Source organism: Empidonax traillii, unplaced genomic scaffold (genome assembly GCF_003031625.1).
Source record: "Empidonax traillii isolate 1590-97213 ecotype Southwest subspecies unplaced genomic scaffold, ASM303162v1 scaffold158:size1480230, whole genome shotgun sequence".
In the NCBI taxonomy this organism is placed as follows: Eukaryota; Metazoa; Chordata; class Aves; order Passeriformes; family Tyrannidae; genus Empidonax; species Empidonax traillii.
Genome location: NW_020955351.1, coordinates 1,150,388 through 1,163,221, shown reverse-complemented (window position 1 = coordinate 1,163,221; position 12,834 = coordinate 1,150,388). Strand labels below are relative to the sequence as shown.

At 45.7% G+C, this 12,834-nt stretch overlaps 1 protein-coding gene across 1 annotated transcript in view; it reads right to left on the bottom strand.

Annotated features, from left to right (window-relative positions):
• Window positions 1–12,834, bottom strand: part of ACAN (aggrecan) — a 45,654-nt gene that overhangs the window by 21,511 nt on the left and 11,309 nt on the right. The window contains exons 2-6 of the mRNA XM_027884960.1: window positions 3,702–3,778; window positions 2,796–3,167; window positions 1,981–2,155; window positions 1,335–1,462; window positions 444–737 (exon numbers count right to left, since the gene is read on the bottom strand). Coding sequence (XP_027740761.1) covers window positions 444–737; window positions 1,335–1,462; window positions 1,981–2,155; window positions 2,796–3,167; window positions 3,702–3,771 — 1,039 coding nt within the window. The 5' untranslated portion in view covers window positions 3,772–3,778. The remainder of the gene's footprint in view (window positions 1–443; window positions 738–1,334; window positions 1,463–1,980; window positions 2,156–2,795; window positions 3,168–3,701; window positions 3,779–12,834) is intronic.

Here is a 12,834-nt window from a genome sequence, read left to right as displayed (position 1 = left end):
CTCAGATTTATCCCAGCACAGAAACTCAGTCACGTGTCTTTACCACATCACATCACTATACACATCTTCAGGGTCAGACCTGTTCTCTTTCTCCTTCTCTTCCATCTCCAGCATTCAAAGTCTTGTACACAAAGCACCTGAGCTCTGCTCCATGTCTCCAGGGGAGCTATGAAAGCAGGATGGTGTGGGAGGACTGGAGAGAAGCAGGCTGTGTTACACCCACCTCTGCAGAGCCTCTTGTACGGGTCAAGCAGCCGTGTACTTTCTGGATCTGCTTCCTACCCAGACAAGGACTTAGCCCTTTTGCCAAACCTGCTTTGTCTTCCTCTTTTTTAAAAAAAAAAAACCCAAACATCAAAGAAACAAGAGGTTATCTCTGGCCAGGGAGCTCCTTGTTGGTGTGTGGGGACACATTGCTCGGTCCCACGGCCCCGCGCACTCACCGCTGTAGCAGATGGCGTCGTAGCGGGAGTCGGGGTGTGGGTACCCCGTCTGGTTGACGTACAGGTACACGGTCCTCACGCCCACCAGGTTCCCCCCGCAGTTGGGCCGTGCCCTGGAGATGGGGTAGCGGACGCTGCGGTCGGCCAGCCAGCCCGCGCTGCACATGTCCATGCCATCCTTCCAGGCCAGGTACAGCTCCCCTGTGGTGGCCAAACGCGCCCCCAGACTGCGGCATTTCTCAAAGGCTTCCTGGAAGGTGAACTTCTCCGGGGCAGTGGCATAGAAGACTTTCCCTGCAATCACACCATCCATTAGCACAGGAATTACCTGTATAATTTAATCCTGGTTCCCTCTCTATCCCTTTCCCGCTCCTGAGAGTCTGGATAAGATGAAGAGCCCTGTGTATTGGAGCTGAACTGCAACCCTGTGTTGGTGACTGTTTATAAAGTCCAGAAGAAAGTGATTCTTACAGGCTGAATACAGACTGGAGCAGAACTTCCCAGACCAGTTGGATCCCTGGGGCAAGAGGAGATAAAGGACAATCGCAGTCCTGTTGTACTGAATATTTCAATGGATCCCTGTCATAAGCATGAGTGGTTGACACCTCTGAATGTCACACCCTCAAAAGGATGCCCAGGCAGGAAGGTGTGGACTGTAGTGGAGGTTAGACGGACTCCACCCTCTGTACTGCATTAGTCATTTGACATGAAAATTGTCCAAGATCTAAGAGACTGTAGAGAACATCTGGCCTGGCTGGGGTATATGCTTTTCCATCTTTAACCTGTCCTTTCTCTAGGTCCTTTGCCCTCTGTATTTACTGTTGTCCAGCCTAAGCATGATGAGGGCTTTGTCTGTTTCTGCGTCTAGTAACAACGAAAGCCTCAAATCACCTTGCATTTGCTCTGCATAGCAGTAAACATCATAAGTTTCATCTGGCTCACGGACACCGTAGGTCCTCACTCCTGGAAATTCATCCTTGTCACCATAGCAGCGCTCCCGGGGCCAGTGGATGGGGTACCTGAGGGAGAGATGGTACATAAGGAGTAGGGGGCGGGACCCTGGCAGCCACAGGAGGCTGTGAGGATGCTGCAGAGCACTGTGCAGTGTGGTGATTTTTTGCTTTTTCCAGGTTGTGGGGGAAGGGAAAGATGAGCTGCTGTCTTGCCCTTACTCTGATGGCCCTTGGAGCACTGACCAGAGACATCAGGACAAGGTACTTCCCCAGTGGGGGATGCACAGCTTGGTATGGCTGAGCCACAGCTGTGCACCTTGGCACAGCATCGGTTCTGTTGATGAAGATGATGAAGGATCAGGATTAAGCCACTGTCCATTCAGTCGTCAGCACCAGCTGAGGAGGACAGTGGTGACTCTGCTTTCCTACTATAGATCCCCCCTGTCAGAGAATGGCTAGCAACCCACCACCTCCCTCTGCACACCAGCAGTTACAACAGCTACTATTTACCAACCATTTTCAGTCAGTGGCTCCTTCCCTAACGACCCTACTGTGGTTTTCCTTTCCCCTCCACGGTTCCTTACCTGACAGTCTGATCAGCCAGCCAGCCAGCATCACACTGCTCGTACCCATCCTCGTAGGCAGCCTGCAGCTGCTCAGGAGTGGCAATAACAGCACTGTTCTGGATGCAGGCCTGCTTTGCCTTCTCAAAGTTCAAGGTGTACCTTGTGGAGATTGCTCTGTAGTGGAATACAATGCCTGGAAAAGACAAAGGCCATCACTCACATCACCAAAGAAGGCACAAGAAAAAGCCAAAAATAAACCTCATCCTGTACAGACCTGCAGTGAAAGCTGTGGCCTTGTCTTGTACAGAAAGCATAAATTACAAAAAATACAAGAACTGTATGAAAATGTTGTTACTTTATCCCCCTATTACTGGGATAGGCTTTGCAAGGCAGCAGCAAAAGTTTTTCCAGAACAGTCCAATTCTCCAGCTGAGGGCATCCCTTCTCCTAAAATGTTTGGAAAAAATTAAAGGTCTAAGAACAGCCCTGTTCCAGCTTCACACGCCTGAGCAACAGCCCAGCGTATCCAGTTCCACCTCCTACCAAGGATGTCGTCTTGCTGTCTCTGTAACTCACCTTCTGCCAGAAGAATATTTTTTTTTTTTGCCATGTATTCTGCCATGAGTCATTTTACTGGTTTGTTTAGTCTGGTCCTAACCTGCTAAAATAAATGCCTGGCCCATGGCTTCTGCTTACCCACCCATCACCTTATCTGTGAACTGATGGAAAGGGCTTATGCTTATGGAAAGAGCTGTGCCTTCAATGCCCATGTGCTTCTTCCTCCCCTCTGCCCAGCAAGATCTTGAGAGGAGAGAGCAAGGGCAGGATCCTACCTTTCACTAGGACCTCTATTGTGTCTTGTCTGTCCTCAATCCCGTACATCACTTCACAGCGGTAAATCCCAGTGTGGTTGGATCTCAGGGCCTTGATCTCCAGAGTGGCATCGGTGGGGATGGCGGGGTAGTTGGGCAAGGAAATCGCCTCCCTGTACTCAGAGTTGAGCCTGATTCTCCCACCAGTGGCCACTAGCAAGACAACTTCAGTCCCATTTGAGAGCTTGCTCCATTTGATCCGTGGGTTCAGCATAACACTGGTGTCCTGTTCCTCCGGGATGTTGAAGTAACAAGGGATGTTCAGGGAGCTTCCCAGGACAACACGCAGAGGGGACTGCTCAGGTATCTTGACTTCCAGGCCATCACTACTGTCTGTCAGTTCCCAAACAAAGCAATGTTTACATTAATAACACATTAATTACAAAATATCCAGTGCTTTCGTATGATCCAGTGCCTATGTCTGCTGTGCAGCCTGTACCCACATATTCAGACATAACCTTTTTGGTTTAGTCTCTACAGGGAAGTTATGACAATGACCACTGCACCATGGTTGCTTTTGGGATTTGGATCAATGCTGGATGGGGGAATGAAGGGAATGAAGGGCTCTACTGCAGCATATCTGCTACCCACACCTACAAGATCCCACCTGATAATGTTTAAAAAGGGGAATGCTGAAATTCCTAAGTTTCCCCATAAATCTGCCTTTGCCTGCAGCTGTCTCCCTGTTTCCCCAAGTGCATGAGCAGTGAGAGGCTGTGACATATCAGCCACCCAAACAGAGGAGCCTCCTTGTGTGCACAGAGCAGATCTTGGGTACACTTATTTCTGAGAGCTGCCCGTACTTGGGGATGGGACCAGGGTGTAGCACAGGGCTCAGTCCCACTTTCCCATACCCTGGACACGTACCTGAGAGCTCCACAAAGTTGGCTGCAGTGATGACTTGCAAACACACAAACACTAATAGTAAAGTGGTCATAGTTTACCTGCAAGAAATAACAGGGAGAAAGGATTTGTGGTATGTTCACAGGGAGCTGAGTGCTGCAGATGCTGCTGCAGGGTAGTGCAATGCTTTCAGCTGCCCCCTAAGCCTCCTACACTCCTCACAATAGCAAGCAGTGAAAGCTGGTCCCTGGGGAAGGATGCTGTCTCAAAGTGCCTCTTGCTTCAGAAATAAGTCTGCGCGACAAATAAATAAGATGCTCTGCTATATACAACAGACAGAAGTGTTATTATGCATCACTTATTATATTGCTCTCCCACTCTCTCCCTTGTGATTCAATCTTATCTGTGGAGCAAAAGACAATTTTACAACAGGTCTTCACACTTATTATATTTTTACTCAAGAAGAACCATCACATCCACTAAGCCTTTGTCTCAGAACAAGAGCTGCCCCTCATTGGGCATCCTCACCCATGCCAGCACTGGCTCTCAGGCCAGATGGTTGGAAGTATTTTGTGTTCCTTAAAATGTTCTGAAGGGAAATTTGCCCCCTACATGGTGGAAAAGCCAAAGGTTATAAGTCTTTTGTCCAACCTCATGCTCCGAGAGCATACCAAGCCCTAACTGCAAATGGATCCTGAACTGGTAGGAGAAATCCACATCTTAAATTTACCCTAAAAATATCCAATTGGGATCTTCAATTAGTCAGAGCAACCTTCTACTTCTGAAAGGTTTAGGAAAAGAAAGGAGCATCCTGCTGACATTGAGTGACAGAAGCAATATAGGGAGGCCAACTAAATTAATTCTAACTGGATTATCATCCAGTATAATATCATGGCATATTAAATCGCCACCAAGACTCGAGTTAGTTTCAATATTTCAAATCAAAACTATGTCCTCTGGCAACCCAGCATTGTTTGGCATCACATTTCAGCCTTGACTCAGAAGGAAGGACCACACCTACTGAATCACTGGTGTTTCCTTTGAGGTCACCTGTCCAAATACTGGCTGTTTAACTCCTGTGATCTAGAAAGATTCCAGCTGACTTCAGCTGACAGGGAAATTCTGAGTATATACCTATTGATCTTGTAGATCATTAAATATACTCACTTGCACAAGAAAAGGCCAAAAATAAACCTCATCCTGCACAGTCCAGCATTAGCGTTTCTCTTAGGAAAAAAACTGACCTCCATGCACTCATTCATTTCAACCTGACACATCACAAAACCTCATCTTCAGTGAATAGAGACAGCTATACTGGCAGAAAATAGGAGAGAACAGGGATGGAACATGTTGCCAGAGAAGCCTGGAGACCTCAGTTTGCAGCTGTAGGACTAAACAAGACCAAATGGGCATATCTGAGTTTCTGCTGGGCGTGGGAATAAAATTTCAGGTAAGTGCTTACCTCAGGGAGACCTTGTGGACTTGCACATATATTTGTGTGTCTCTCTGGTTAGGAGTGATATCTACCTAGGCAATGTATTATGAACCCCTTCTGCAGCACGACAGTTGACTTCACTATTTCCCTCTAATGATGGCCACTACCAAACCAGCTGCCCTGCTGCAGAGGAGGTCAGAGTGTTTGGCAGTCACTACTGGGACAGTGGCAGGGGGACGAGCCCACAGGATGGGCTGTGGGGGGCCATGAAGTGCCTTCTGCTCCTCAGTAATCAAGGAGAACTGGAAACACCATCTGCTATTGATAAACAGCCTGAAATCAGCTTGGTTAAAACAGCCATACCCAAGAGTCCTTGAAGAGCTGGCTGAATCAGTTGTTGGCCCACTGATGTTCATTTATAATCTGCTCTGGAGCACTGGGGCAGGTCCCAAGTACTGAAGCACCGTGCCAATAGTCAGCCAAGATACACAGCAATGAGCCTCATGGACACATGCTGGTTTGGTTGACATAGAATTCCAGGCAAAATAAAGGAAAATGTGATACAGACTTCAATTTATTATGCACTGAAGAATAGGCATAATATTAATCTTAGTTTAGACACTTGTATATAAAACAGGTGCTTCCAAACTTGATTTTTTTATTTGGCACCATCCTAAACTTGTCTGATAAAGCTCCCTGCATGTTTGCAACACAATGTAATTAGATTTTGATAAGGTTTGACTTTCACAGGGTTCCATGATATGAAGATGTGTAATGTCAGTGGTGCATCCACTAAATGTCTTAGCAGAAGCCAGGCTGGTGTGTCTCTAATAGGGTCCATCTGAGGGACTTGGACATGAAAGGAAATATTTCTAAGGGGCATCTACAGGGGTTGGTATTAGATCTAATGAGTTACTGAATAGACTGTGCTTTAATAGAATCAAATATAAAAATATACAAAAGATGCAGAGCATGCTTGTAATGGGATGTTGTGTCCTGGAAAGCAGTCACTCAGGAGAGCTACTGCCATTATCCAACACTTAACCAAACAGGAATTCCTCTCTGTGCTTTAATGCACACCTCTGGGCTGTCATGAGGATATCAGAAAAAGGTGGTGCAGAAATATCCAGTAGCAGGGACCTGGGGGCTGGAGGGAATGCTTTATGGAGGGAGCCTAGAAAATCTTGACCTAATCATTGTAATAAATAAAAGAAGAAAGGCCGAGAAGTTGACAACAGGGAACAAATATTGTTTCAAGCAGAAGCTGCTGGTGGTAAAGGTTCTTTAATCTAACAGAAAGCCGTCACCAGAACTAGCAGCTGGGAGACATATGCCAAGTAAACCGAAATGGGAAACAAAGCCCACATTTTACACAGTGGGTGATCACAGAGTGTGATCCCTTGGTGGCTTCAAATCCAGACTTGAAGGCTTCTTTGGAAGGTATGGCTTGGGCAAATGCAAGTTATAGTGCTCAATACAGAGATAACTGGGTGAAGTTTAAGGGTCCCACAGTCATAGATCAGCTCAGAAAAGTCCCTTCTGACGTTAAAACTTGTAAATGTATTTATGTTTCAGTTTCTGCTCTAGTATTATTCAGCTTGGCTAGCTCTAGGCAATACAAAGAGCCATGTTTATGCATCTCATACGTTTTACCTGTCTTGTAGAATCTAAGGCAAAAAAACACGTAAAGTTAACCACCTTCCCTGCTCAGTCTCATCCAACCATGCCTGAAGTCCACATGGGTGAGGCATCCTGCATCTCTGTGTGAGGCAGGAAAAAAGGGATTCAGGGGTGAGCTGCCAGTGGAGGAGAAGGAAATGGGCTCAGCCTGTATTTTGGGGAACAGGTCCAGCTCACAGACCAGCCACTACTAATACTCGAGGCACAGCAGAAAACGTGAAACAGATCAAGCTTCCATGTTTTGGCAAATCCTTAAGATTCATGGGGAAAATAAAGTCCACCCTCAGAAGCAACATCCTTGTTTAGTTCAAGGAATGCTTCCTGTGCAACAAACAACTGTGGGACTGTGCATCCAGATCCCTCCTAGAGTAGGTCACTGCTTTCACTAAGGACCAGCCTAACACTGGCTAGGGACTGTTTCCCTGGAATGAGGCTGTGGGCTGAGCTCAGATTATTTCTACTTGCACCATCCCATAGCTGCCATTCCAGTATATGCACTCACATCCTCTGGATAAAAACAGAAATAGGAAAGTAAAGATTATATATAGATTAAAAAAATTAAAAGTAAAGATTATGTGAGCTCTGGAAGCAGGGTGGACCCTCCAGGGCAGAAGGGATTCAGGTAGCCATTAGTAACTCTTCTAGCCATTAATAACTAATTCTTTATTTGTGATATATCCTTGAGCATTAAGTAAAAGCTCTTACTTCTCCAGGCTCCTTAGATCAGGCACCTTTCATCAACTTGCATTTTACCAGAATCCAAGTAAACTGAATAGCCCTGAATGCCATGAGATAAGCTCAGACAAGAGAGGCAGGCAGCTTTAGACCTGAATAGAAACATCATAAAGCAGGGAAACACAGGTGTTTAAATATAAAAGGAGCTGGCTGGCTGAAAAGACTTTTAGGGTCCGTGCCTACAGCAAACTGGTACTGTTCTGAGTCCCACACATTTATTATTTCCCTGTACATTGGCAGTGGGTAGGAGGAGAGCAGGTTCCTCTGTCCATCAGTTAGGCATCACAGAACAAAATGATCTAAGCAGAAGGAACTCACTTTGTCCCAAAGGCTAAGACAAGCACATGTACTTCTAGTCTAATTCAAGCTTTATTCACAAGGAAAAACAGCCTCATATGGTAACAGCTGGGACCAGCAGTATCTTTGCAGTTTGACTGAGCGGTGAAAAAAAAACCCAACCTCCTCTTATCCCACAGAAGCCCAGAGGAAATGGATTTTCCTTGTGAGCAGTGGTTAAACAAATCACAATAACAATGTTTTGGGTGTATTCTGCGAAAGTGTTGAGTCTCTGCCAGTAAGAAACCCGACCTACTCCTCAGGGTGCTGTTTGCAATGTTGATCTTCATTTTTCATTCCCCTTAAGCATGCCAAAGAGATCCAACCCTGAGTCTGCATGCAGCTCTGGTCAGGATTCGCTGTGCTGGGAATGCCTTTGATTAATGTCCTGTTGTTACAGCAGTGGTTCCTTGCTGCAATACTTCTGCTCTGTGTTGTCTCTAGTGGGATGTCCAAGCAGATGTTAATGAGCAAACAGCTGCTTGAAGGAGCAGTTCTGGAAGCAAGTAAGTAAAGAGGGAGGTCTGTCTGAGCAGATGTGGATAGGACAGATGATGGAGACCTGGTCTGTCTAGACAAGGGAACTGGGGAGGTTGTTCCTCTCGTTTTAAAACAGTATCTAAACAGATTATACAGCACAGATTATATTCATCAAAACTGATGATTCCTCTCTACTGATTGTCAGAGCAGAAGAGGGTGACTAGCTCAAATATGGGTGCTGCCTTGACAGAGGTGTGGGCTCAGACTAAGCCAGCTGTGTCCAAGGAGCAGGAAGGTACAAGTCAGCGTCTGGGAATATCAGCTTGTGCTCGCTGAAATGGGACCTGGCACAGAGGAAACGTTCTCAGTGATAAGTAAGTACCTGAGCTGCATGAGTAAAGGCAGGGTAAAGCCTGGAGCAACCCAAGCAGTGTCAGAAATGCCCCCTGCTCAGCATCTTACTGACTGGGCCCCAACTGTAACTGAATGGCTAAGGAGAGAGGTGGACCTGAGAAACACACTGAGGGTACAGCCAGTACCCCTACCACATGTGCCACAAATAGCACAGGCCTCTGGAGATAACCCCATTTGACTACTTTTTTTTTGGTAAAACATTGTGGTATTCTGGCTACTAGATAAAGGTGAGCTCCAGAATTCACAGGAACTACCAGGTCGTTGCTGGCAAACTCCAATTCAGTTGCAGGATCCTTATCTTCTAGCAGAAAAAGTCACCTTGAAGAGAAGTTGTTCTGGAGACACTTCAGTTGAGCTATTCCTAGGATGATCACTAAGAAAGGTCTGTCCAAGTTCTAGCAGGAAGCACTATAAGGAACTAATTCTTGCAGCACAGAGCCCTACACACAAGCAGCAACGATCACACTTTCTGAGGGGTCCGTGTTACAGAAACACCTTCCATCCCTGCAGATTGCTTTCCTGCTAAACTCCATTTACACTTTCAGGGATAGCAGCTGGAGCAGGCAGTTTTTGTGGTGAGAAGAGAGGAGGAGGAGGCAGGAGAAGTTACACAAGGTCATGGCTGTGCCTCTGCACCAGGATGGCTGTTCCTGCATGGGGTACCGAGCAGTCCAGAGGAAAAAGAATCCAACTAAACTGCCACAAAAATTCCACCCATCCTACCTCCTCTAACCAATGCCCACGACAGAAACAAGGCCCTCTCCAATTCAGCCTGGGCCAGGAAGGATTCAGGAAAAGCTCTTGCCTTTCCAAAAAAGGCAGGGTTGGGAACTGCTCAGGAGCTCCCCACCTCAGAGAACAACTGTCCCTTTCACCAAGTTTATTACCTCTTTATTTTACACCTAAGCCTGTGCTTCTGTATCAGCTTGTGTGCAGTGTCCTAAATCTGCTGCATATAAATATGTTTATTTGAGAATCTAAGTGTGTGTGGAGGTAAGCATGAACCTATGTGCAGGCAGGTTTAATCCCTTGCTCTTCCAACTGCATCCCCAGGTTTTCAAAGGGATGAAGAATGTGGAGGGAGCAAGAAAAGCAAAGGTCACTACAGTGAAAGTTCAACAAAGTACCTACACAGTCGGATCATGCATTGGAAAATAGCCAGACAGTCTGTTTGCAGCACAGCCTAAATTGTTTGCTGACTGTAAAACATTTTCTGTCCTAGTCTATTTTAATTGAGTCCCATCTGAAGTTTCTCCTGTGGACTTTGCTTGCTCCAGACCATGTAATCACCCTTGTTGCAATTAAATTTATTTTCATCATCCTTAGTCCACAGTTGTCATGGGTTTTTTGGTTAGTTCTTTGTTTCTTTGTTTATGTTTTGGTTTTGGTTTTTGTTGTTTTTGCTTTTTGTTTTTGTTGTTGGGTTTTTGTTTTGTTTGGTTTGGTTTTGTGTGTGTGTGTGTGGTTGTTGTTTGTTTTTTTTTCCTATGGGGTCACATGGGTTGTTTTAAGCTTCCTTCTTTCTCAGTTTTGGAAGACCTTTAATACACTTGCATATTGTTTCTGGCAGCTCATAAAATGTCACTTATTACCTAGAAGAGATGCCTGGGCATAAAAGAATTTCCAAAAACAATATTTCCTTTAAAATTACGGATGTAAAGAAGCTCCTGAGCAAGAGTTAACCCCAGCTCTACTCATTTGGCCTTCGATTCTCTCTCTTCAACTGGTTTTCCATCCCCAGTTGATTCCCCATAAGGGAATGGACCTTGGTTTCTCTAGGACATGCAGTCACCTCCATCCAGACTTATCTCAGCACTATTATTTTCAGGCACCACCACTTGGGACCAAGGGTTTGATGAGGTCTGAGGAGACATCATCACACAGCAGAGACACCAGGAGGGTTCTCATGTTTGTTTAGGCAGCACATCCAATGCCCCTGCAGGCTTCAGTCAAACAATGTTTTCTCCTCTCCCGTGTAAAACTACAGATTGTTCATCTCTGATCTATACAAAAAAACACTTTATTGTCTCTCTGTGTACTCCCAGCTTCTGTGCAGGACTGAGGGTTTTTCTATTAAAAGCCTCAGCCTGGTCCAGGAAATGGGAGGGAAGGAAGGGGTTGGGGGGGGGAGGGGAATGAATGGGGTGGGCAAAACCAGTTTTATTTCTTCTTCTTCTTTTTTTAAATAATGCAAACTTTGGAACAGAAATATGGCAATAAATGTACTCCTGTGATTTTTCATGTTTTTTCAGCTGCAAAGAAAATAGGAGAAATATTCCATTCTGTCTGGCTTCCAAACAATTCTGAGAGAAAGGTCTTTATGTACAGAGCAGTTTGGATGCTGCTCCTGCCTGCTCTGTTTCTGAAACCATCCCTGCACCAATAAAGTCCTTTTTTTCCTCAGTCATAAAGACACATGGCAGAAACTGCTCAGATATTTTGTCACTGAGGGATGTGGTCCTCCACACGCTGACAGCCCTGCAGCATTGGCTGCCTGGATTGCTACAAGAGATGACAAAGTGATGGCACTGAGGCACTCCCAGTGCATAAGGCACAAAAAAAGGGGAATATTTGTTGAAGACTGGGAATAATGTGACGTTTCAACTCAAGCCTCAGCTGGCTTCTGTCCTCAAGCACCCCTTGCTACTGCAGGTGTGAATATGGTCAGACTCACCTATGCTGATGCTCCCTGGTGATGGTACCAGTGTGCCCTCAGCCATGACCTGATCTCCAGAGCTCCTCTCTGTCCTCTGGCACAGAGACTCAAGGTGGTGCTATGCTGTACCCTTTTTGGTGTCTTTATGACTTTTCTTTCTGCTATAGTTCAACTGGTTATCTAATTATATCGTGAACACACACTAGAGGAAAAGCCAAAATACTCAAGGATGTATGGTCACGCTTTCAATAAGCAAGATGCCAGAGGAAATTTTAGCAAAACCTAAACAGTCCTGTTCCAGGTTCAGTTAGTCAGCTGAGTTCAGGCATATGGTTGGGAACAAACATCCTACTGAACACAAAAACTTTTACAAGCATTTGTCTCTTTTTTTTTGATATCTACCACAGAACAGCTCCCATCTTCCCCTGATTTACATTTGTTTTACATTACATCTTCCTTGACTTCAGCAGCAAGCTAAACACACAGGCTCCAGAACAGCAGAAGCCCATAAAACCAGCCCTCCCCAAACTCTCTTTCAGGGAAATCAGAACCGTCTGCCACTGGCAACACACACCAGAGTAATTTTTCTATCCTTCATGGACAGAGAAGTTTCAAAATGCCCATTATGGCAGATGACAGCTGGAGCCTTTCATGCAAGGTGTGGGATCAGCACCAAGCCCTGGTCTGCCATGGCTCCGAGTGTCTGCTTGATATGGAAAGCCAGAGCCACACTCAAACGGCCCCTGAAGCCTCTGAATTCAGGGGAACAATGAGCCTTTGAGACTGGCTGAAGCTCACACTCAAAATCCTCTCTAGTCCAAGAAGAGAAACTGAAACTTCTAAAGAGCAATTCATCTCCTTATGAAATAGATGTCTCAGCTGAGAACCTTTAAAGAGGGGTTCAGCCATTTCTGTCAGCTGGCAAAGGAGCCTGGAGCACTGTTAGACATCTAACTTTTAGAGATTAACGGGTGATTATGCACTTCATAAAGTCTCCTTATACCCTTTACACTTGTTTTCTGGAGCTGCTGTCAGCCTTTAGTGAAGTCCCCCTTTGCTGAGGGGGGAGAAATACAAAAACACAAAAGAAGAGAAACCAGACCCTCCACGGATGTGAGGTGTGAAGATACAGCTACAGAGCAAGGTGTGAGTGTGACTGCAGAAAAGCAAATCTCTGCAGTGCCTCCACACTGGGAGAAGATTCCACAGAACCATAAAACAGTTTGGGTTGGAAGAGACCTTAAAGAATTCACGGACAACCCTTCTGCTTTGACCCACCTCAGCCCTTCAGAAGGCTGGTTTTCTAGAAATCTTTGAAAAGATTTTTGAAAAAGAAAGTCCTTGAAACCACGTTGTAATACAGAATCCATAGGCATAGAGACCTAAGTCTTCGCTGACTTTGTTAGTCACTGCCTGTAAGT